This window comes from Danio rerio, chromosome 24, assembly GCF_052040795.2.
Source record: "Danio rerio strain M-AB ecotype USA chromosome 24, GRCz13ab, whole genome shotgun sequence".
In the NCBI taxonomy this organism is placed as follows: domain Eukaryota; kingdom Metazoa; phylum Chordata; class Actinopteri; order Cypriniformes; family Danionidae; genus Danio; species Danio rerio.
The window spans coordinates 39,031,428-39,053,166 of NC_141044.1; the positions used below are offsets into that span (position 1 = coordinate 39,031,428).

Here is a 21,739-nt window from a genome sequence, read left to right on the forward strand (position 1 = left end):
GAGGAGCTTGTGACTGTGGAGGCCAATTGAGTACAGTAAACTCATTGGCAGATTTTTTTTTCTGCACCTTTCTAACCATAATAGTTTTAATAACTCATCTCTATAACTGATTTATTTAAGCTTTCCCATGATGACAGTAAATAATATTTTACTAGATATTTTTCAAGACACTTCTATACAGCTTAAAGTGACATTTAAAGGCTAAGAAAATCACAAAAAAAGCTTAAAGGGGCTAATAATTTTTTCCTAAAATGGTTAATAAAAAATAAAAAACTTCTTTTATTATCAGACATACTGTGCAGATTTCCTTTCCTAAACATCATTTAGGAAATATTAAAAAAGTATCAAAGGGCGGCTAATAATTCTGATTACAATTGTATATACACACACACACACACACACACACACATACATACATACATACATATATAAATATTTATATATATATATATATATATATATATATATATATATATATATATATATATATATATATATATATATATATATATATATGATTGTATATTAGGATTGGGGATGACATTAATAAGTGACCATATCGTACAGTTTACCTCACTACCAATGTCTGCTATTGTTATATAAAAGACCAATTAAAATAAATGAATATTCACATACACACACAGGACAGTACTGTCACGTTGTGTTGTTGTTTTCATATATATCAGTACATGAGCACAATCACAACAGTGACATTGATTTTACTTCAACTTTTAAACAAACAAGCGAATACTGAGTGAATAACATTGAACTCAATACTGCCTGTTTTTTCCTCTTTCCGCAAAACTAAACAAACCGAAGCAGAATGTGTGCATCTCTGAGATTTATTCATGAACTGTTTTTTTCCAACAAATGATCTCAATAATTCCCTGGCCCTAAGATGTGTTAACTGAATTAGCTGTTTTGAAAGAATCGTTTACATTAATAAATCAAATTATTAGTTTTAGTGTCATATTCATTTCTCCATTACATGGCTAAACCAAAAATACCAGCACAAAAACACAAAATATTGCTTAATTATCATTATCTTTAATTATGCTTTGTTTTAATGAACACTACTACTTTGCTTGTTATTATTATTTATTTAATTCAGATTAACCCTATTAATTGACCCTTCGCTAAGTCACACCCAAAAACCGCCACCCACCAATCGTGGCTTAGCAACTGTAGCTATGCGCTGTGGCTCTGTCAAGCTTTCGAGCGAGTGCATATGGATTGTGCAAATCTGATACCCAGTATCCTTAAAGTTTTGACGGGATGGTGGAATTTTTTCCCTTTTCAAAACCTAAAACCCAAGAGGAGAAATGCCAGCGTGGATCAAGCAGTGTGAGGGGCGCTAAAGGGGCGGAGCTAAGTTGGTTTTGTTTTGATATTCCTGACACATTCAGTGATAGACAGGCGGCAATAACGCACACACCTCTCACCCTAAACAGATCTAAACTGTGTTTCCAACAAAAACACAAAGCTGGTGATGTTTCACAGCTGTCTTTTTCCTTATCTTTCGCTCGATATTGTGAGTAATGCTCCGTTTAAGCCTTCGCCATAACGTTAGTAACTTAGTCATACTAGCGAATAGGTCATAATGACATGAGTTATTGAGCCGGAAAATACGAATCTGCGAATCTGTTGCTAACTTTACAGAACTTCATATTTCCATCTATTTCAAGCTACGAATATTTGAAACTACAAATCAACAGAACAAAACCGAGATATGATCACGAAATGAGCACTTACAATCAATATACTTTACCAGCAGCTGTTTTTCAGGGCCTACTCACACTATGCCATCCGTACCGTGCCCAGGCCCGTTTCCCGGATCGTTTGAGAAGTGTGAGTGCGCTGAATCGGGCTCAAGCACGGTTCACTTGGCCAACCCTGGCCCGGTTGGAAGAGGTGTGCCTGAGCGCGGTTCACTTGGGCTTTGGCACGGTACGCTTGTGCAAAACGCGCCAAAGCCCGAAACTGAAAGCGAGACGTGACTTTTTAGGGACTGTTTCATATGGATTTATTAATCAGTCTTACTGTTCAGTGAACGCAAACTGCCATAGACGAGAACTCCTCACAGCATGACAGCTGCACCTTCAGCAGACCTCCTCATTCCTGCAGCACGAGGGCTTTATGATTGTTTATGAGCACCAAATGTGGCGGATCTGTTTGGTGAAATATCTGACCGTGTCACCGCATCCCTAAGGACTGTTTGGCGAAATATTTGACGGCATATCAAACGACTGAAACGATATAACTAGAGAAATCTCCACTGTGCTACTGGGTGAGAGTGTATGGCAAGCCGTTTTAGCATTTAAACCTTGTTCTGACTATCCATAAATATATTTAGAGATATTTCTAACTATATTTTGACAAGTCATAATTATAATTCGACTAGTCAGATTGGAGATATCTGCAAATATATTATGACTGACTAGTCATATTCCTCCATTGAAAAATATTTGCAGATATCTCTAAATGAGTTTTGACTAGTCACAATTGTAATTAGAGATCTCTCCAAATGAATTTTGACTAGTCAACAATCCAATTCAATGCTTATCTACAACTTTAATTCGACTATTAGTAAATTAATTAGAGATATCTTCAAATATATTTGTAAATATCTCTAAATATGACGAATTAAAAATATCTCCAAATGAATTATGACTAGTAAAAACTCAGAGATATCTCTAATTACAATTGTTACTAGTCAAAATTCAATGGAAGTCAATGGAGGAATATGACTAGTCATAATATATTTGAAGATATCTCCAATCTGATTTCGTACTAGTACAATTGTAATTGCAGATATCTCTGATTGTCATTCTGAGTAGTGGAATTATAATCATGACTAGTCAAAATATAATTAGAGATATCTCTAATATATTTATGGAGTCAGAACAAAGGTTTAAATGCTAAAACGGCTTGCCATAGAGAGCGCTTCTCACTGAACAGCGCAGCAGCGATGACGTAAGCGTGCCGAGGCCCGATATGGTGTGAGCGCGGGCCGTCGGGGGAGACGGGAGGGGGGACAAGCGTGCTTTGGCCCGGTTCGAGGCAACTGTACCTAGTGTGAGTACGGCCTCAGTCATTTATAAAGAGAACACAAACATACTGACAGTTATAGGTATCTTACTGTACATTCAGGGTTCAACGCTAAGCATTTTTTCTACTGGTCCGTTCAGGCCAATGGTTCAGATTTTTACTTGCCCTGCCAAAATTTTCACTGGCCCCTTAAAAAAAAAAACTAATAAAATTGAATAGCTATTTTTTGCCACATATATTAAATAATGTGTCAAAAATAATATTTATAATTTTTCAAATGTTAATATTATTTAAATAATATTTTTTAAATGTATAATATATGTATAATGAGCAAAATTATGTTAACAAAACAAAAAGAGCAGTATGGAAAATGTGAAGTTATTTTATTTTGAGTTCGAAATTATTAAAAAAAAGGTGGCCCCAATCGGGCCAGTAATGGTCCCGTCTACTGTCCCAAGCGTCTCTCACACTGGCCCTGGGCCATCGGGCAGTCCTTATTGTTGAGCCCTGACATTGTTATGGGTCAATGATGCTATTATTCGGCATTAATCCATCAGTTTACCTTTTCTGGCTGTTCTTTCTATGAATGAACTATGTAAAAGCACTGTCATGCGTGTTTCCTCGTCGGTTAGTAACGTTATATTTGCACAGCAATTAATCTATCAGGCTTTTTGGCTAAAACTAGAGAAATCACGGTTTAATTTGTTATTATTAGATTATTTTTAAATTTCACCTCTCATGCTGAGCATGAGCTAAGCTGTTGAATGATTAGCGTATGAGGCGGCTAGGCTAAGCTAGCTTCAATTTTGATTGGTTTAATCGGTTGCCTATTATGCCATGAATATACCCCTGTAATGCACACTGCAGTCCTTTTTTGTCTGGCTTTCTCGGATATCTCACCTGTTCACCAAAAATGACTTTATATCCCCGGCAATGTCTGACATCGGCGCACACGCATTGAAAAAGCTGTGTCAGGCACGAAAGGTTGACAGGCGTAGCAACAGTAACTAAGGAGGGTGGGGCTTAGCGAATGGTCCATTTTAGTACAACTTTAAATAAAACAAGGAAGCAACTACATGCAATCATTTAATAATAATAATAATAATGTTTTTTTCATGTTTATTCCATCATTAATTATATATATCATATTATATAATGGTTATTATTAGTTGAATTTAATATTAATAACACTGCTAAAGTAAGATCAAACACTCAAACTCAGTATTTTCAGTGTGTTTCTGTGCTCTGTTGCATGCGTGTGTTTGTATCACAGGTGGTTCTGCAGGGTGCCTGAATTAAACTGAAAGATCAGAATACCTGTGTGAGTTGTCAGTGTCCCTGAGGTCAAAGTAATAGATTCTTTTACTATGACTTGTATGCCAGTATCTACTAGTATCTTATCAAAGCATCATGTTCTGACTAACAGACTATATGAGCTCAGTTTTATGCTCTGATGATATCTCACCTTTATCATCTCATGACCTGTCTAAAGCCTGATCATCACATTTAATGCCTATGGAAATGGGATTTAAAGTCTCTATTCGTTATTTTAAAATTGGCAGCTAATAAAATAGCCTGCTTGTTAAGAAAACACTGTAAATAAATTCAAGGTATGAACTGTAAGCTATTATCTAAACCAGTGGTTCTCAAACTGTGGTACGTGTACCACTAGTGGTACGCAGGCTTCCTTCTAGTGGTACGCGGAGGAATAAAATATGTCATGTATATGCTACATATTTCAAAATTTAGCAAAAAATATGTATATAATATTCCATATATGACTTTTAGCCTATATTTCTGAGGTAATCTGCCACGTTTTTTTAACTGTGCAGAGTTGTAGCTGCTTTACTGGGCCTACTACGCTACTTTATTTCAATACTGCTCATTTTGGTGGTACTTGGGGAGACAATTTTTTTCTGAGGTGGTACTTCATGAAAAAAATTCGAGAACCACTGCTCTAAACGAAACAGACAAAATAATGTACAGTAAATCAAGTTATTTGTGAAGAAATTAGAAAAGTATCTTTAATGATATACTAATATTGCAATACGCAATGCATTTTCTTTTATTAAATTATAACTGCAGTTATGCATTATCATATGGATTACCATTTATACTAGTAATGAAATGCATTAAAACAAACTGCAACTCCAGCTTTCCAAATATTATTATTTATCTATTACTAATAGATTTATTTGCTTTATTTCTGACTTTTTGGTCACACTTTACAAGGTTTCATTAGTTAAATTATTTTACAGCATTTATTAATCGGAGTTTAATATTTAATGCATTATCGAAATCCAAGTGTATGCTTATTTGCATTAGTTAATGTACTGTGATCATACTCTCAGTAATGATTAAATCACACTGAACTGAGCTAAACTGAACTGAACTGAACTTAAACACTAAAACCTGAACCACACTGTTCCAGTTACTATGACCATTTATGTGAAGCTGCTTTGACACAATCTACATTGTAAAAGCGCTATACAAATAAAGCTGAATTGAAAATTGAATTGAATACTGTGAGTGAACATGAATAGTGAAAAACTAATAACTAACGTTAAGAAAGATTTGGCTACTGTAATAAATACTGTAATGTATGTTAGTAAACACATTAACATATTGAGGTAAAGTTGGTTTTAAATTCAAACATTGCTTCAGTGACAGCTCCCTGCATTGTTTACTATGGTACTTTGAATATTCGGTCTGAAATTACATGTATGACTTCAAAACAACATTAGCACTATTTAACTGACTCTGAAGTACACTGTTTTATTTTGATAGTCATTGGCTCATAACATGATTTCACTTTTCAGAGTTTGCAATGAATAAGTTTCTGAAATTGGTGGTTCATTCCGCTGTGGCGACCCATGATTACTAAAGGGACTAAGCCAACAAGAAAATGAATGAATGAATGACTTCAAAACAACATTAGCACCATTTAATTGACTCTGAATTGCACTGTTTTATTTTGATAGTCATTGGCTGCTAACTAACATGATTTCACTTTATAGAGTTTGCAATGAATAAGTTTCTGAAATTGGTGGTTCATTCCGCTGTGGCGACCCATGATTACTAAAGAGACTAAGCCAACAAGAAAATAAATGAATGAATGACTTCAAAACAACATTAGCACTATTTAACTGACTCTGAAGTACACTGTTTTATTTTGATAGTCATTGGCTCATAACATGATTTCACTTTTCAGAGTTTGCAATGAATAAGTTTCTGAAATTGGTGGTTCATTCCGCTGTGGCGACCCATGATTACTAAAGGGACTAAGCCAACAAGAAAATGAATGAATGAATGACTTCAAAACAACATTAGCACCATTTAATTGACTCTGAATTGCACTGTTATATTTTGATAGTCATTGGCTGCTAACATGATTTCACTTTATAGAGTTTGCAATGAATAAGTTTCTGAAATTGGTGGTTCATTCCGCTGTGTCGAACCCTGATTAATAAAGGGACTAAGCCAAAATTAATCAATAAAGTTTCTAAAGTTTTATTATTAAAGAGAAAGTGTTATTGTGTGAATATAAAACCAACCTTACCTCAATCATTATCAGTGTTTTTTATACATTTACTGTATACTTAATCTGGAAATCTGTTTGTAAACATGACATAATACTAAGTGTCAAAACAATATTGGTATTAGATTATCATCCATCATAAGAAGACATTACAATAACAGCAATCGCTCATCTAACAAAGCTATAGTTAAGCTATAAACTACTCTAAACAGGCAGATGAAATAATGTACAGTAAACTGTTTTTTTTTGTGAAGCCTGAAAAGAAATGAAAAAAAGAATATTAACTAATGTATTAATATTGTAATACGCAAGGCATTTCCTTTTATTAAGTTATATTAACTGCAGTTACTCATCATGTTTATTACCATTTATACTTGTAATGAAATGCATTAAAACAAACTGCAACTCCAGCTTTCCAAATATTATATATATTATTTATCTTTTACTATTAGATTTATTTGCTTTATATCTGACTTTTTGGTCACACTTTACAAGGTTTCATTAATTAAAGTATTTTACAGCATTTATTAATCATAGTTCAATGTTTAATGCAATATTACAATCCAAATGTATGCTTAGCATTAGTTAATGCACTGTGAGTGAACACAAACATTAAATAACCTAACGTTAAGAAATATTTGGCTACTGAAATAAATACTGTATTGTATGTTAGTAAACACATTAACATATTGAGGTAAAGTTGGTTTTATATTCACACATTGGTTCAGTGACAGCTCCTTGTATTGTTTACCATGGTACTTTGAATATTCAGACTGAAATAACATGTAAGTATGACTTTAAAACAACATTAGCACTATTTAACTGACTGTGAACATTGTTGTACTTTGATAGTCATTGGCTGCTAACATGATTTCACTATTTAGAGTTTGCAATGAATAAGTTTCTGAAATTGGCGGTTCATTCCGCTGTGGCGACCCCTGAATAATAAAGGGACTAGGCCAAAGTTAATGAATGAAGTATCTGAAATTGAATTAAGGAGAACAACATGACCTCAATCATTAACATTACACATACTGTTTTCATCCATTTACTGTATACTTTATCTGCAAATCTGTTGTAAACATGACATAATGTCAAGTGTCAGAACAATATTGTTATTATATTATCATCCATCATTAGAAGACATTACAATAACAACAATCGCTCATCTAACAACATTATACTTAAATCTAAACGTCCAATAACAAAACCACATCATGTTCAGGTTTCAGGTACACACTGCTAGCATACTGTACATTCTAGCATGGCGTCAGAATACCCACACATTTTCAATAACAACTGAAGAAGAGGATGATAAAGACGATAAAGACAGCAAACCCACAGTGTTTCCGACGGCATCACTCACCCAGGAGCAGCAGCCGGTGTGTCTGTTTGTATTCCCGCTTGAGCTCCTTCAAGGCCCTGTCGATGTTCTTGCTGACTTTCTTGGCCTCTTTCTCGGCCTCCTTCTCCTCGACCACCACCAGTTTGTCCCAGTTCTTGTGTTTTTGAGCGCTGCTAGGTGTCTGGAGCAGCTGGAGCCTCCTCTTCCCGCCTCCTCCTCCGCCGTTCTGGATGAGCGCCCGGTCCGCGTCTCCACGGCGGAGCTCCCCGGCCGGGACTTTACCGGCGTCCCCGCTGCGCAAAGGGGAGGTGGGTGATGTTTTCCCGTCGTTTCCCCCAGAGTCCTCATCGCGCTGCCTGGAGCCCCGGACGCACGACGGCATCATCATCATCCCGGGATCCGGAGGCTGGTGATCTGACTCCGAGTTGGCGTTGGAAATGGATCCGCTGAGGTTCCCGAACAAGCGGGGACGCAGACTGTAGCACAGCCCCATGATGCGGCCAGGCGCTCACGGATGATATTTGATCATAAATACACAACAAACGCTCGATTCCCCGGGGATTTTAGCGCATCATAAGATGAGCCCGTGTCGCGCGGTGCATTTTCCAGCCTCGCGGAGCGCCGAAATGATGCTCTTGTATTTACAAAATGTCATTTTTGTATTTTCTTACGGTCCAACCTACGCGTAATAGTCGGTGGATCACCTGACTCCTGCCTGTGCTGACAGTGCAGGTCCACCTTACCGTAAAGAAACCAAAAGCCCAGCCACGCAAAAGCGCTGGACTCATGTGGGGTCATCTGGGTCCGGTTTTGAGGTGATTGCAGCAAGGAGAGAATAACAGGGGGTTTGATTTGATCCACCTAATTAACGCTTGATCAGACGAGATGTATGGGAAATAGTGAGAAATAGTTTTCTTTAATATTTTTAAAAATAATATTAATAATCCAAATAATGGATTAGCCTATAGAAATATACATTTGACAGTTCATAGTATTGTCAATGCATAATCACGCCAAGCTGTCTATCTGAGCGAGCAAATATGCATTCAGACACGGAAAAAGAGTGTTCACAAGACACTTTTCTTCTAAAGGTGTTTGTATAGCCACACATGGGAGTTAGATGAAATAATAAGTGTAAACGTTCATGGTCATTAATGTATTGGTGCAAGAATCGAATTTATTATCGCTTATATAGAAAAAAAGGTCATCTTTGAGAATCAAACAGCAAATCAGAGGTTGCTGTACACTGAAAACCCTAATGAGTTGACTGAACTAAATTAATTGTGTAAACTCGTTGCCTCAATTTAACTGAGTAATGGAGTCTCCCAAAACTTGCATATTTAAGTTTATTTAACTTGCCGGTTTTGTAGACTATACTTAAATTGTTCAGTTCACCAAACTTAGTATGTAAGTAGATTTGGCTTAAATTGTTCAGTTCAACAAACTTAGAACTTACAATTCTTTTAGGAATACTGTAAACTGGAAAAAAATTCTACCGTATTTTTTATGGTGGATATCTGGCAACCACAGCTGCCAGTTTTTTACCGTAAATTTTACAGTTCTCTTACGTATACCGTAAAGTAAAAAACATTTTTACTGTATTTTTTAAGGTGGATTTCTGGCAACCAGGGCTGCCAGCTTTTTACCGTAAATTTTACAGTTCTCTTATGTATACCCTTAAATAAAAAACATTTATACTATATTTTTTACAGTAGATTTCTGGCAACCACAGCTGCAAGTTTTTTACCGTAAATTTTAGTTCTCTTACGTATACCGTAAATTGAAAAACATTTTTTATCCTAGCTTAACATATCCTTGCTTACAGTTTTTTTACTGTAATTTGTTTTTGCGGTTATCACTATCGTAAACTGAAAAACATTCCATCATATTTTTTACGGTAAATTTCTGAAAACCACAGCTGCCAGTTTTTTACCGTAAATTTTACGGATTTTTTTTGTAGATTATGCTTAAATTGTTCAGTTCGCCAAACTTAATGCCAAGTTCTTTTGTTTAAATATATTCTAAACAAAAAATAAGTAGCTATTTATTCACATTATAATGAATAATTATACCTGAAGCCATTTGTTTTCTGATTTAAAAAAGACCTTGCACTTAAAAGGTTGCACTTTTTTTCAAGGGATTACTTATGATTTTGAGCTCACTACACTTGAAATCTTAAGTTTATGCATTTTCATGGTACATCAGTTAAATTAACTCATATTTTTAGGTGATAGGACCAAAATGCAAAATGTTAAGTTATGTACAGTCAACTTTACTTAATTCTTTAGACAACATTTGGGTCAGAATGTACTCAATAATCCCCAAATCACTGACAAAATTTACAAGATTTGATTAATAAATTGCATGTAAATAAATTAAACATACATTTGGGTTACTGAAGCATGTATTATACAAACCGAAAAAATTGGGATTATAAATCCCCGTTGAGACTCCATTGGATAGATTCTACACTGTTTGAGCATTGAGATTTAACACTCCCGAGCGCCGAAAGGTTTGCTAATGAGGCCTTAAATTGGCACACCTGAAGTATTCAGAGAATTGCGCATTATAATAAGAATAACAGCGAGTCACTAGCAGTGTGATTTTATGATACATTTGATCGTGGTCCCCAACTCCCGGGCCGCGGACCGGTACCGGTCCATGGATCAATTAGTACCGGGCTGCACAAGAATTAATTATCTTTAAGTTGGCAGATAAAGTAGCTGCATTTAAAGCCAGACTGGATTTGTGGAGACGGCGTGTGAACAGAGGCATATTGGACTTGCATGATATGTGTGTGTGCAGGTGCTCACGGGCTGTTTCACAGGCACACGCAAAGCTTGAAGGTAAACAAACAACGGCTTATCATAAGCATCTTAGTGATAATTATTTACACGGTTGGCATTAAGAAGAACATATAAATGTTATCTGACTAATTCAGCTAAATATTCTAAGGCTTTTATTCTCATAAACCGCACGGGACGTGAATTCGTCTGACTGTTCTGATTGGTTAAACTGGCGTCTAACGTCAGCACGTTCTAGACGTGCACGCGCTCTTTCCGGCAATTTTCCTTCTGCGTTTACACAGCGCAGCATTCCGGCAAATTACCGGTAATGTTACAACTTCTCTTTCCGGAAAATAAATAGCCAGAACGAATTTACCGGTACTTTTAAAAAGGCCCTGATCACACATACACACTTTTCCGGAAAATTACCGGCAATTTTCCGGAAAAGTGTGTATGTGTGATCAGGGCCTTTTTAAAAGTACTGGTAAATTCGTTCTGGCTATTTATTTAAAGGTCTGTATGTGTGAAAGGGGATTTTGTCTGCCATTACCCCCAGATGGGACCATCTCGTTGCAAGGAAGCAAGCTCAGGACTTCCATTGATTTAGCGTTATGAAAAGTTTTTGATGTTATAATATGTTATATTGTTAGAGTAAAGTGTTAATAAAGTTAGTACTTCCTAATGTTATAATAGCATTGTAATGTTGGAGCAATGTGCTGATAAAGTTCCATATGAGTACAGTGGATTCATGTTTATTATTATTATTTCAACCCCTCCGGTCGCAGTAAAACTGTCAACCGTTGACCGATCCGCAGTTAGAAAAAGGTTGGGGAACACTGGTCTGTATGATAGGGTTTTTTTTGTATGGCCAGCATGTACAGAAAAATGAAAGTAATCAAATAATGAAACATAAACAAGCAAACATTTAACTCGGATAAATGGATAAGAAACATAATTGGATTAAAACGTTTTATTAATTGAAGTAGGGGAGAGCAGAGCACAAAGTTACACTTTTTAGTTTTGGTGAAATAATGAGAAAGTAAACTCTTTTTTTACCAACAGCACACAAGCCTCTCATACAAATGAGCACTAGTTGAATGATCGCCGAACCTATTTCTGTGCAGTATTGCCAAAAGTGCCAGAAGTAAAAAATGTTACTGTTCTCCCCACCTGTGGGCAAGATGTAACAGACAGAGGGTTAGTTGTGACTCATGCTTAAAAAGTCAGATTTCACGCAATTAATCCAGTTTACTTTAAATAGTTTATTTCCTCAGTGCCAAACTCAGTTTTTTTATTCTTCAGCACAGCATGTGTATTTAATTATCTGTTGGATAAACACATTTGGATTATTATCCATTATTATACAACGCCTTTTTTGCAGCATTAGCAATAAAACTTATTTTTTCTATTAAAACAGAAGCTGCCGGCAGCTAGCTCTCGGCAACTCTCACATGGTTGCCCACTAAAGCTAAGCAGGGTAGCACCTGGTCAGTACCTGGATGGGAGACCACATGGGAAAGCTAGGAAGTGGTGTTAGTGAGGCCAGCAGGGGGCGCTCAACCTGCGGTCGGTGTGGGTCCTGACGCCCCAGTATATTGATGAAGACTCTATACTGGTCAGTGAGCGCCGTCTTTCGGATGAGATATTAAACCGAGGTCCCGACTCTCTGTGGTCGTTAAAAATCCCAGGATGTCCTTCAAAAAGAGTAGGGGTTTAACCCCGGAATCCTGGCCAAATCTGGCCTCTGTCCATCTCTGTCCTAACCCTCCCCATATCATAATTGGCTTCATCACTCTGTCTCGTCTCCACCAATCAGCTGGTGTGTGGTGTGCGGTCTGGCGCAAGATGGCTGCCGTTGCGTCATCCAGGTGGATGCTGCACACTAATGATGGATGAGGAGATTCCCCCCCATTGTGTAAAGCGCTTTGAGTGTCCAGAAAAGCGCTATATAAATGTAAGGAATTATTATTATTATTAATTAAAAAATAGTTTCTATTTAAAAACATGTCATGTCGATTTCATCTGCTTATCTGGGGCCGGGTTGCGGGGGCAGCAGTCTTGAGAGCAAACTCCAGACTTCCCTCTCCCCAGACACTTCCTCCAGCTCCTCTGGGGGGATCCCGGGGCATTCCCAGGTCAGCCGAGAGACCTAATCCCGCGTGTCCTGGGTCTTCCCCGAGGCCTCCTCCTGGTGGGATATGCCTGGAACACCTCCCTAGGTAGGCATCCTGGAGGCATACGAAACAGAAGTCCATAAAGGTGTGCCTTGTCACCCTGCATGTCCTTCCGGTCATGACTCAAAGCTCATGACCATAGGTGAGAGTAGGAGTGTAGATTGACCGGTAAATCAAGAGCTTTGCTTTTCAGCTCAGCTTCGTTACCACAACAGACCAGTACATCCACCGCATTACTGCTGCCGCTGCACTGATTCGCTTGTCAATCTCACGCTCCATCCTTCCCTCACTCGTGAACAAAACCCCAAGATACTTAAACTCCTCCACCTGGGGTAAGGACTTTCCTCCAACATGGAGATGGCAAACCACCTTTTTCCGGTGGAGCACCATGCCCTCAGACTTGGAGGTGCTGATTCTCATCCCAGCCATGTCACACTCGGCAGCAAACCGGCCCAGTGCATGCTGAAGGTCCATGTTCGATGACGCTAAAAAAAATAACATCGTCTGGGAATAGCAGAGATGAAATCCTGTGGTCCACGAGCAAGACCCCTCTCCAGCCCTAGGCTGCGCTTTGAAATTCTGTCTATAAAATTCTGAATAGAATTGGTGACAAAGGGCAGCCTTGCCGGAGCCCAACATGCACTGGAAACAAGTCTGAACTATTGCCGGCAATGCGAACCAAACTCCTGCTCTGTTCATACATTTATATAAAAAGTTCCCAACATTACACCCAAAATTCAAAAATTTAATTGGTGTCCAACAATGTGTGACTAAGGGCGTACTCACACTATGCCATCCGTACCGTGCCCAGGCCCGTTTTACCGGATTATTTGAGAAATGTGAGTGCGCTGAATCGGGCTCAAGCACGGTTCACTTGGCCGGCCCTGGCCCGGTTGGAAGAGGTGTGCCTGAGCCCGGTTCACTTGGGCTTTGGCACGGTACGCTTGTGTGTGAGTGCAAAACGCGCCAAAGCCCGAAACTGAAAGCGAAACGTGACTTTAAGGGACTGTTTCATATGGATTTATTAATCATTTTTACTGTTCAGTGAACGCAAACTGCTGTAGTTTATTAAAGACGCAAACTCCTCACTTCACGACAGCTGCACCTTCAGCAGACCTCCTCATTCCTGCAGCACGAGAGCTTTATGATTGTTTATGAGCACCAAAAGTGGCGGATCTGTTCGGCGAAATATCTGACTGCATGTCCCCGCATCCCTAAGGACTGTTAGGCGAAATATTTGACTGCATATCAAACGACTGAAACGATATAACTAGAGAAATCTCCACTGTGCTGCTGAGTGAGAGAGCGCTTCTCACTGAACAGCGCAGCAGCGATGACGTAAGCGTGCCGAAGCCCGTTTGTGGTGTGAGCGTGGCCCGTTGGGTGAGACGGGAGGGGGGACAAGCGTGCTTTGGCCCGGTTCGAAGCAACTGTACCTAGTGTGAGTACGGCCTAACACCCAATTAAATCTAACCCTGCTGTGTCGTGTTTTCCTCAAAACAGGCTACTGAGTTTTTGACATCTTAAAGGTTATGCTATTTGGGAAATTAAAAAGTAGCTATAATATAGATTTACATATTGAAAATAAAATTATAGAAAGAGTATATGCAATTAATTAAGTGGGCGAGGCAGTGGCACAGTAGGTAGTGCTGCAAGAAGGTCGCTGGGTCGCTGGTTTGAACCTCGGCTCAGTTGGTGTTTCTGTGTGGAGTTTGCATGTTCTCCCTGCCTTCGCGTGGGTTTCCTCCGGGTGCTCCGGTTTCCCCCATAGTCCAAAGACATGCGGTTTAGTAGTGTGTGAATGTGTGTGTGGATGTTTCTCAGAGATGGGTTGCAGCTGGAAGGGCATCCGCTGCGTAAAAACTTGCTGGATAAGTTGGTGGTTCATTCCGCTGTGGCCACCCCGGATTAATAAAGGGACTAAGCCGACAAGAAAATGAAATGATATGCAATTAAGTTTCTTGGTGTTGTACTGGATCATAATATTAGTTGGAAACTGCAAATAAACAATGTGATATTAAAATTAGTAGAAACTGTAGCAACAGTGTATAAAGCAAGATTTATCCTGGACAGTAAATCAATGTCTATACATTATAACACACTTATGTTGCTATATGTGAGTTATTGTGTTGAAATTTGGGGGAATATAAATCTAATTACGATCCGTAAGTACAATGCAGAAAAAAGTCATTAGATTGATAGAACATGTGGGGTATTTAAAGCATCCTTTATTTTTTTTTTATTAAAGATACTCAAGTTTAATGATTTGGTTAAATTTAAAACGGCACAATTTATGTTTAAAGCTATGAATAAACTACTTCCAAAATGCATACAAAAGTGTTTTGAAGAAAGACAAAGGGGATTAATCTGAGAGAAGAACTACATTTTAGGAGGTTGCAAACAAGGACTTTAAAAAGTTTGTGTATGTCTGTCTGTGGTGTTAAACTATGGAACAGTCTAGATCAGACTCTCAAACAATGTGAGGATATTGATCAGTTTAAAAAGTTGTATACATATATATTATTTAATGGATATAGTGATGAAGGTGATTAAAAAGGGTAAAAAGAGAAAGGTATGATGAAGTTTTAATTAATGGCTTTGCAGTACTATTTTTTTGTTTTGTTTTTTCTTTGGGTCTATGTTACAAAATGTAAAAGTACAAATGGAATCAAACATACTACGTCAAAGATGCCAAAGGATAAAATATGTTTCATGTAAAAAGAAGAAATAAATTTAAGGAATAGACGAATGATGTATGTGGTAATGGGGTGGGAAAATAATAAGTTCGTGCTTTATCTCACTCCATTTTCGATCATGTTGAAATGTATTTTTTGGTAATGATTTTTTATGTAAGATATTTTTGTTCGAAAATAAATAAATCAAATCTTTCAAAATGGTTCCATCTTTTAGTCTAGAAGATGGTTATCACAACAATATAAGATTTTACTTACATTCTTTCACAGATTTGTAAAAAATATATATAATAAAAAAATACATTTATGCATTAAAAATAGTTTCTCATCCAAATTTTGCCAAACTTTTTCAATAATTGGCAGGAAGACGTCTGCAGACACTGTGGTGAAAACCTCAGAAGCATAACCTCATAACCCTGTGCAAATACCTTAAAACTCAGTGTTACATTTTACCTTGTGTTGCTTTGTGTCCCGTGCTGCTCTACTTCTGATTTCACAGAGAAGGCTTAAATAAAAATTTTTTATTTTAATTAAATTTTTTTATAATTTTTATTTAATTTTTTAAAAATATTTTTGTTCACCCAAAAATGAAAATGCAATTTTTACTTACAGTGCTTCCAAACCTCTGTTAAACACTAAAGACAACATTTTAAAGGGCACATAGTTTAACCCTTTTTATGATTTAATATTAATATATTATGGTTGTTCTGAATGTGCCAGTTTTGGTTCAGTTCAAAACATAGTTCCGATTTTTTTATTTTAATGTGTTAAGTGTAATTTTGGGGGCTGTACACAGCTCGCTGTTTTAGGGGTGTGTTGCTTCAAATCAAAATTAGTCTCGACTTCCCGCCCAACATAACAAGGGGGCGGAGCCAAGAGTGCAGCTGCGCTTCTGGTGTGCGACCTGCAGGCAAGTTCGTTATTTTAATTCCAATGGAGAGACGCGCACGTGAAGCAACGCGCTCGCACTTTCCAGCTGCACCTACTAGTAAAGATCACAGGGAGCTTCTGTGACCACGAGAAATACAAACGGCTCAAGTTTAAGGTAAGTTGAAAAGTACCTGTTTGCAAACCTACCTAAAGTTACAAACAATAACTCTGATTAGAGTGATCATGTGGTGATCTTGTGTTGAGCCCACTGAGCCTTACATCTAAAAATAGAGCAAGGGTGTTCCTTAAGGGACATCGCTTTGACTTGCTAAAAATGGCGGACGTGAAAACAGGACAACAAACAGGACATGGTGATGCGCGCATGTCAATCAATATTGGTGGGCGGGGGGGACCGCACTCCTACGTCAAGTTGCGGTCACTCTGAAAACTGCTCCAATTGGTCCACCATTTTGTGTTGTTAAATTGAAAAAAAAAAGGACTGGGTGTGTTTATATCACCCCATTATGATGGTCTATAAACTACACTTACACACATGTCTGTCCAAACAGCTTGAAAAGTAGATTTTTCAACATAGGTGCCCTTTAAAGAAAGCTGAAATCACTAACTTCTGTAGTGGGATGAAAATAAATACAATGCAAATCAATATTACAGATTTCCAAAATGTTTTTCAACAGCAGAAATAAAATCATAAAGGTTTGAAACAAGAGTGAGTAAATAAAGACAGAATTGTCATTTTTTGGGTAAACAAAAAAAAAAATCCTCACCATTCACAAGTGCTTCAGTTCAAAAACCACAAATCAAGATACTGTGAAGAATGTCGGGAGGAAAAACAGCCATTGGCATCCATGGTATAGGGATAAAAAAAAATATTACTGAAGTCAACGGCTGTTGTTGTTGTGTTTTTTCCAACATTCTTCGGTGTATCTTAGAAGTTTTTCAATCGTGCTCTTGCTGCGTCTTATTCCGCACCCGACCGCTACCGCTATTTATTCACTCTTTGTTCACCTGCTGAGACTTTGCTCTGTCATACATATTCTGCTCTGTCACTCATCGACAACCTGCCAGAGGGTCTTTATGAACATGCTGCACAGACCCACGAATAAAATGCATTAAGCAGAAAGCGCTGGTCCAGCCGTGCGATGCGTGAGTGGAGGCTTTACCTGTGGTCGATATGAGCGAGTAATAAAAAGTATAAAACCAGCTCAAAGTGCAGAAACGCTTTTCTGAAAGGACGTCAGGAATGGATTAATCTATTGTTTGACCGCCCGCTCTCATTTAAATTAAACCAGACTTCCGACCACTGCCGCGTTTTACACGGAAAAATTAATCCTGCGTTGCAAAAAATCTGGTGAGGTCCTGCGGTTTTTCGCGGTATCACCATGGGAAAGCACACCTTTAGTGTATCCTTCTTTGTGTTCCACAGAAGAAACTCAGTCACACTTTATATTAAGTGGCCTTAAAGGAGTAGTTCAGCCAAAAATGAAAATCCACTCATGCTTGTAACAAACCTTAATGAGTTTATTTCTTCTGTTCAATGCAAAAATATAATTGACTTCAATTGTAAGAAAATCAAATACTACGCTAAAACCCACCAGTCAACTTAATCAAATGAAATGAGTGTAGTTAACTCAAAATTTACTGTAAGCTAATTCTACTCATTTGAAAAGAGTTTTGAACTCAGTGTTGAAGGTAATGAGTTAACTAAATATTTTATTACTATAATTGGATTAAGTCCACCGTACTCATATAAATTAGTTTTTTAACTCAAATAGTTTGTTGTAATCGGTTTCCTCAATTGGCTTGAGTTGCCTTAACTTAATGGGTTTTACATTTTAATGGGTTTTTAATGGGTATTTGAGTTCTCTTCATTCATTGGGTTTTACATGTGATCAAATTGCTTTGATTACTCAAATGAATTAGGTTCACAGTACTCATTAGGATTAGTTTTTAAACTTAAATAGTTTGTTGCAATTGGTTCCCTCAAATGGTTTGAGTTACCTTAACTTATTGGGTTTTACAGTGTATTAATGGTTACAGCTTTTCAGCTTTCATTAAAATATCTTTGTGCACAAAAAAAAATATTCAAAGATGATTCCTTGGATTTACTCAATTTGTTACATTAAGTGGATTTATTTGGCCTGAATTTAAACAATTTAAGTTAAACTTTAATAAACTTAATTTGTTTGTTTAAATTCAACACATAACATTCAACACAAAAACTGTTTGCAACAGTTCTCCATGCAACATTTTTTTCAGTTCACAAAAACATGTCTACTTATTTAAAATGAGCTGAACCAAAACAAATTTTGTAGTTTTTTTTTTGGAACAACTTAAATGTTTTATGTTCAATTGACTTAAATTTGTAAAACAAGTTAACAACTGATTTGTGTTGGGACAGGATGACGCACTTGTGTGGAACGCTGCACTGTATTATAGTGAACAGAGAAAAGAAACTCAAACAACTTGAGCGTGAGTAAATAGTGAGTACAATATAGTGCTTTTAATCTTGGGGTGATCTATACCTTGTACTACTAGGTACTTACATCAGAAATAAATAAAATGTACTTATTGCATTAACATTTGTATACCTCCTGACAAAAGTCTTGTCGTCTATCCTAATTGTAAGAGCAATAAATTATAACTTGACTTCTAGCTGATCATTTGGAAAAGTGGCAGAACCATCTGTTGAACTGCATCATCACAAACACTGCAGAAGACCTACTGGAACCCAGATGGACCCAAGGTTTTCACAAAAATCAGTCAAGTTTGGTGAAGGAAAAATCATGGTTTGGGGTTACATTCAGTATTGGGGTGTGCGAGAGGTCTGCAGAGTGGATGGCAACATCAACAGCCTGAGGTATCAAGACATTTGTGCTGCCCATTACATTACAAACCACAGGAGAGGACAAATTCTCCAACAGGATCGCGCTCCTTATCATACTTCAGCCTCCACATCAAAACTGCTGAAAGCAAAGAAGGTCAAGGTGCTCCAGGATTGGCCAGCCCAGTCACCACACATGAACATTATTGAGCATGTCTGGGGTAAGATGAAGGAGGAGGCACTGAAAATGAATCCAAAGACTCTTGATGAACTCTGGGAGTCCTGCAGGAACGCTTTCTTTGTCATTCCAGATGACTTTATTAATGAGTGATTTGAGTCAGTGCAGAGATGTATGGATGCAGTCCTCCAAGCTCATGATGGAGTCAGACACAATATTCATTCTTTCTCCATTGCTGCATCACTTTATATTCTATACTGGACATTATTTGTTAAGTGACGAGACTTTAATCTAAGCAAAGTCAGACCCTTACTGTCCTAATGAAATCATTAAAAATCAAGGCATGATCATATTTTATTTTGGTGTAATAAGCATAATCTAGAGGCCTTTGCCTTTCATATAAGCCACTTCTGAGACCAAAGGATCAACTTGATGTCAAGTTATTTGTTTTTCCTAAAACTTGGAAAGGCGACAAGACTTTGTCAGGTAGTGTATTGCAAACAGTTATGAAGCTATTGAGGAGCAATAACGCGTAAGGTTATGGTCAGGTTTGGTTGTATGGGTAGGTTAAACAGTGAATTAAGGTGTAAAGGATGGGTTAACAGTGTAATTCTCAATGCTACAGAAATTACTTACATAAACATAATTTTAGAAATATATAAGTGAAAACATGTATGTACACAATAAGTGCATTGTTGCAAATGATTAATTTAAATGCAAGTACATTGTAATTAGGGCCACCATATAAAGTGGGACCAGAAACAGTATTTAACTTTTGGATAAGCCTAGTACCGGATATAAGTAAAAACTGGTTGTAATTCAAAAATCATAGATATATACACTAGATATGGCATACGGATCCTGAGCATGCGTCAATAGCGCTGCCATATTTGTACAGTGCTTCCAGGACAGATGTCATTCAGCCGCACTGGTCAAGACTAATACCAATCTGAAGATGCTAGACTTTAGTGCTGCGTATGGGTGTAGTAATGAGCAAACAAAGAAAACGTAGGCAGAACATTTCATAGGTAAGATTTATTTTTTTTACGTTTTTGTAAGTTACTTATTTGTACTAAATGTTTGTGCTTTCATTTTAGTTGTCTTTTACTTCTTCAATTCCATTTTCCAAAACGAATCCTCTTTGCACTTAAAAAGTTTACAATAAAGCGTGTTAATACATTTTAAATGATTAATGAAGGGATTATAATGCTTTGACTTATTGTTTCATATCATTTACAAGCACAGTAGCTGCTGTATGGGCTATTTCTGTCCGTTCGCATCCCGTCCCTTTGCGCCCCCTGGCGGCTCACTCACAAACTGCGGTCATACACTAAAAAACACAGCGGCACCTATTTCAAATGGCGGCGGTACATGCTGCGGCGTTAATAGCCAGTTTGAACTCTCACCTACTGTACAAACTTTTGTGCCCAACAAGTAACGTTATTATTGATAACACAGTCAGGTTGCACTGACCATAAGGCAACATAGCACCAGCTTACACTAAATACCAGGCTTATGCTAGTTTGGTTTAATAAAATCAGCAAACAATGTAAATTAATTATGATAACAGGCCGCTGCAATGCTAGAAACTTGTATTATAGTCGGCTAAGAGAACAAGTCGTTCATAATGGGGATTCATTAACAAACTAATCGATCCCTTAGTTAAAATGAGAAGTGAAATTGGCAGAGGGGGTGTGTATAAGGACACCAATTTGATCAAATTTAACAGGGAGGGAGGAAAATACATTATTAATTCAGTAATATCCGAGCGGTCACCAATTCATCGATGTTGAAAAGTGATGTAAAATTATAATTTTCGTTAACACATATTAGCACACTGAACCTCAGGAAAACTCCAGATCATAGATATACGTGTATATACCTCTGACCCTGGTTGGCCAGACTTCCACAACACCTTGATCTTACATTACTTTTAAAAAAGTGCTACCCTGTACCAAGATGGCAGCTCTATTGACGCATTCCTTCCAATAGAGACCAATTGCCTAGGCGACATCTGATATAAATATCTATGTACAAAAATGATTAAGACTGAAATAAGTAAACAAACACAATAATTTAATCTAAAATAAAGTATCATATTTAATTCACTGCTCCTGGACATTTCTTTGTAGCCATTTGTGAAACTATATCAGAATATTGAAAACCTGTTTATACACCGATTGTTTATCTGAGTATTTAGAGCAGTAGAAATATCACGTTAAGATAAAATCATAACAGACTGCATTTCACATTTGATTACTGAAG

General features: G+C 37.3%; 1 protein-coding gene across 3 annotated transcripts in view; it reads right to left on the minus strand.

The window, feature by feature from the left end:
- The window catches only part of gnal2 (guanine nucleotide binding protein (G protein), alpha activating activity polypeptide, olfactory type 2), an 82,273-nt gene extending 73,546 nt beyond the window's left edge, over positions 1–8,727 (minus strand). For 2 of the 3 annotated variants that reach the window (NM_001440867.1, NM_001440866.1), the window contains 1 exon segment: positions 7,953–8,727. In NM_001440867.1, the coding sequence (NP_001427796.1) occupies positions 7,953–8,424 (472 nt within the window). In that variant the 5' untranslated portion in view covers positions 8,425–8,727. 3 annotated transcript variants of the gene reach the window in all.
- Positions 8,728–21,739: the final 13,012 nt, after the last annotated feature.